Source organism: Austrofundulus limnaeus, unplaced genomic scaffold (assembly GCF_001266775.1).
Source record: "Austrofundulus limnaeus strain Quisiro unplaced genomic scaffold, Austrofundulus_limnaeus-1.0 Scaffold709, whole genome shotgun sequence".
In the NCBI taxonomy this organism is placed as follows: domain Eukaryota; kingdom Metazoa; phylum Chordata; class Actinopteri; order Cyprinodontiformes; family Rivulidae; genus Austrofundulus; species Austrofundulus limnaeus.
In genome coordinates, this window is record NW_013953111.1 from 226115 (window position 1) to 229072 (window position 2958).

The 2958-nt window shown below is 37.1% G+C and overlaps 1 protein-coding gene across 1 annotated transcript in view; it reads left to right on the forward strand.

Moving 5' to 3' along the window:
* gareml (GRB2 associated, regulator of MAPK1-like) overlaps nt 1-2958 on the forward strand; it is a gene marked incomplete in the record, with an annotated part of 17658 nt that overhangs the window by 7439 nt on the left and 7261 nt on the right. Inside the window, 2 exon segments of the mRNA XM_014028009.1 lie at nt 170-300; nt 420-585. Of these exon segments, the coding sequence (XP_013883463.1) occupies nt 170-300; nt 420-585 (297 nt within the window).

Sequence of the window (2958 nt, forward strand, 5' to 3'; positions counted from 1 at the left end):
GCCTACAGTATTTTTACAGTCTTTATTTTACAGTTAAAATAAATGTTTATTAAATAAAGTCTAATGTTACAACTAATCATGGATCCTTTAAAACTTGTTCCTCTTGTTTTTATATCCTCTCCTCTTTTATAAAATAAATAATTAGCATCCTCTTGTTTTTCTGTTACAGGGAAGTTCAAGTTACTGGATGAAGATCGTGACGTCAGGGATCCAGTCCAGTATTTCTCCAGCGTGGAGGAAGTTGCCGGAGTCTTCCCTGATCGGGTCTTTGTCATGGAGACAATCACTTTCAGTGTGAAGGTCAGCACCAGTCACTTTCTGGATGATGACTTCCTGTTGATGTCTGGGTGGCTGTAGATCATAACTATCATACATCATCCAGACCCAACGTCACAAACACAGCCCTGTGTGTCTTCCAGGTGGTTTCAGGGGAGTTCAGTGAAGACAGCGAGCCCTACAGCTTCACTCTGCAGGCTGGAGATGAGCTGTCACTCATGGGGAAGGCGGAGCTTCTCTGTGCCACACCCCCAAAGGAAAAAACAGGACTTAGCGCGCTCCTGAGACGCCTGGGAAAGACTCCTAGAAGTGAGCGAGTTCCAACATTTTAAATGTTCACATGTAGGAGTGAGCAATGCTGGGCATAGTCTGCTGATCCACTAACAGCAGAACTAGCTTCTTATTTAGCAGATTAGCTCTTTGAAACCGGATAATAGACAGATTAGCTTCTGCTAAATTAGGTTCTGCTAATTTTAAGTCTGCTAAAATTTCCACAAGAGTTGAATTTCTATTTTTATGCTGTTTATCGCAAATTAAATAAAAACTATCTATTGTTACAATCAGTGCTGAACGTGTCAGTGTGTAGCATATAGCATGTAGCATCTTTAGCAGCTAAAACTCAAACTAAGAGCGTCAAAAAGAAGTTAAATAGTCTTTAATAAAATGTAAATAACAAATAAAAATAACAACTATGCATAAAATATAGAGGAAMCTATTTGTGGTTTGACTAACTTCAAACAGGATTTATAAAAAGGCTTTTATTCTGAAAAGGTTAAACTGGAAGTATCACAAGTTAGACAGGACTTTAACTCTGGTGGCCGATTAGCCACAGATGATCCCGCCCACCTTCAAATTAAACCAATAGAAAATTAACAGGTTTGTGTCAATCCACCAGTCTTCACCAAGCAGAGGAAGTCATTTTAGCAGTTAGCGGTTAGCGGTTAGCGTTATCTTCCTCTCATTTTTAGCACACAGATGTAAACACAGATGTGGGACTCTAACCTTCAAAGGTTACAGCCTTGTTGTTAAAAATATAAAGTTCTGTTCAAAGAGTGAATTTAAAAACTCAGATGTTTGTACTTTATTTAGAAACGTATCAGGAACTGAAAGGAGCTGCTTCTCTGACTGACAGGAAACATTCGTTGGTCAGGTCTGTAAATGATCGGTGCTGTCCGACTCTGTTCTGGACACGGCTGAATGGAGTAAGGCATGCAGGTTTATACCCACAACAAGAAACACTGCTTAGTGTATTTTTATTGGCCAGTTTTGGCAATATGTGAATAAAAGACTGAAACTATTGGGACACAAACATGAACACGTCTTCTCCTCTCAGTGGTCGATAATTAGATGTCAGCAACAGTAAAGGTCATGAAAATGTGGGAAAATTAAACCTTTCCACATAACCTCTAAAGTTTGACTGCTCAGTAAGATTTCTTTCAGAGTAGAAATAGATCAACAATTTGTTTGTCAATACAAATTGCAAAAAAATGGAGGATTTCATCATGTGCAGTACATATTATTAAAGGATTCGGAGAAAGCAGAAATATCTTTGTACACCAGGGACGAGCCATAGAATCTATTTTGAATGGTTGGAATCTACAGCCCCTCCGGCTGCAGCACATTAATAAAAAATGTTTAAACTCCAGCATGCAGGAGAAATAAAACCAGCTCTGCTTGACTCCAGCTCGTCCAGGATGAACCGAGCTGAAGAGGAAAACAGTCTCGTAACCCGATGACTTGAAATTTGTTTTTGGGAATCATGAACACTGGCTGCTCCAGGCCAAAGTGTTCACACAGGACCTTCAGAGACAACAACTCACTTAAAACCTCCTCATCTGTTGGTCTCTGGAGCTCCTGAATTCTCCGAAAGTTAAAGGAAGAAGTGATGCAACACACTGGTAAACATGCCTCAACCAATATATACATGTTAAAATTTATATCTCAGTTTGACTTTCTGCTAGTTTCTTATTAAATAAAACATTTAAATGTTTACAGTTTACTGAACAACTTGTGTCTGACAAAAAATAAGAATAAAAATAAAAAGTGACGGTTCCTTTTAATGATGTCATCCCACAAATCTTGTTAGTTTTTGCAGAGATAAAGGCTGGAAATGTGTTTGTAGAGATCATGAGATAAAGAAAGAGAAACTTAGATCTGTTTTAATAAATACTTCCTGAACCAACAACTCTTATCAGACATGTCAACACTTCAAACATTTATCTTTATCTGGACTCTCAGGAATCCATCATTTTCACAACCAATCTATTCTCTACTGTCAGGTGAGGTACGGGGGAGTGGAGTTGTTTGATGTTTATGTCTAAATTTCTCCTCAYCTAATGTGTAATTCAACTATTAGAAAGTAATCAGTGGCTTGAAAGGACGTGGACATTTGCATTTACTGAAAGGCCTTAAATAAGCCAGGTTTTTATTTTTCTTTGGTTTGATTTATTTATTTAATTATTCTGTTTTGGGGTTTTTATTTGTAAGTTTGTAACTTCTTTGGTTAGGGTATACGGAGRGCCACGTGTAAATTAAAATGTTAAAATATGTCCCCAACATGTTTTGATTGTTTAGCTCACTTTCTGGGTGTAAAGRAAAAAATCCAAAATATTTTATTATTTAATTCACTTCTCTCATATTTTGCAATATTTTTACTAAATGTTAAATATGAATGTTTAATTT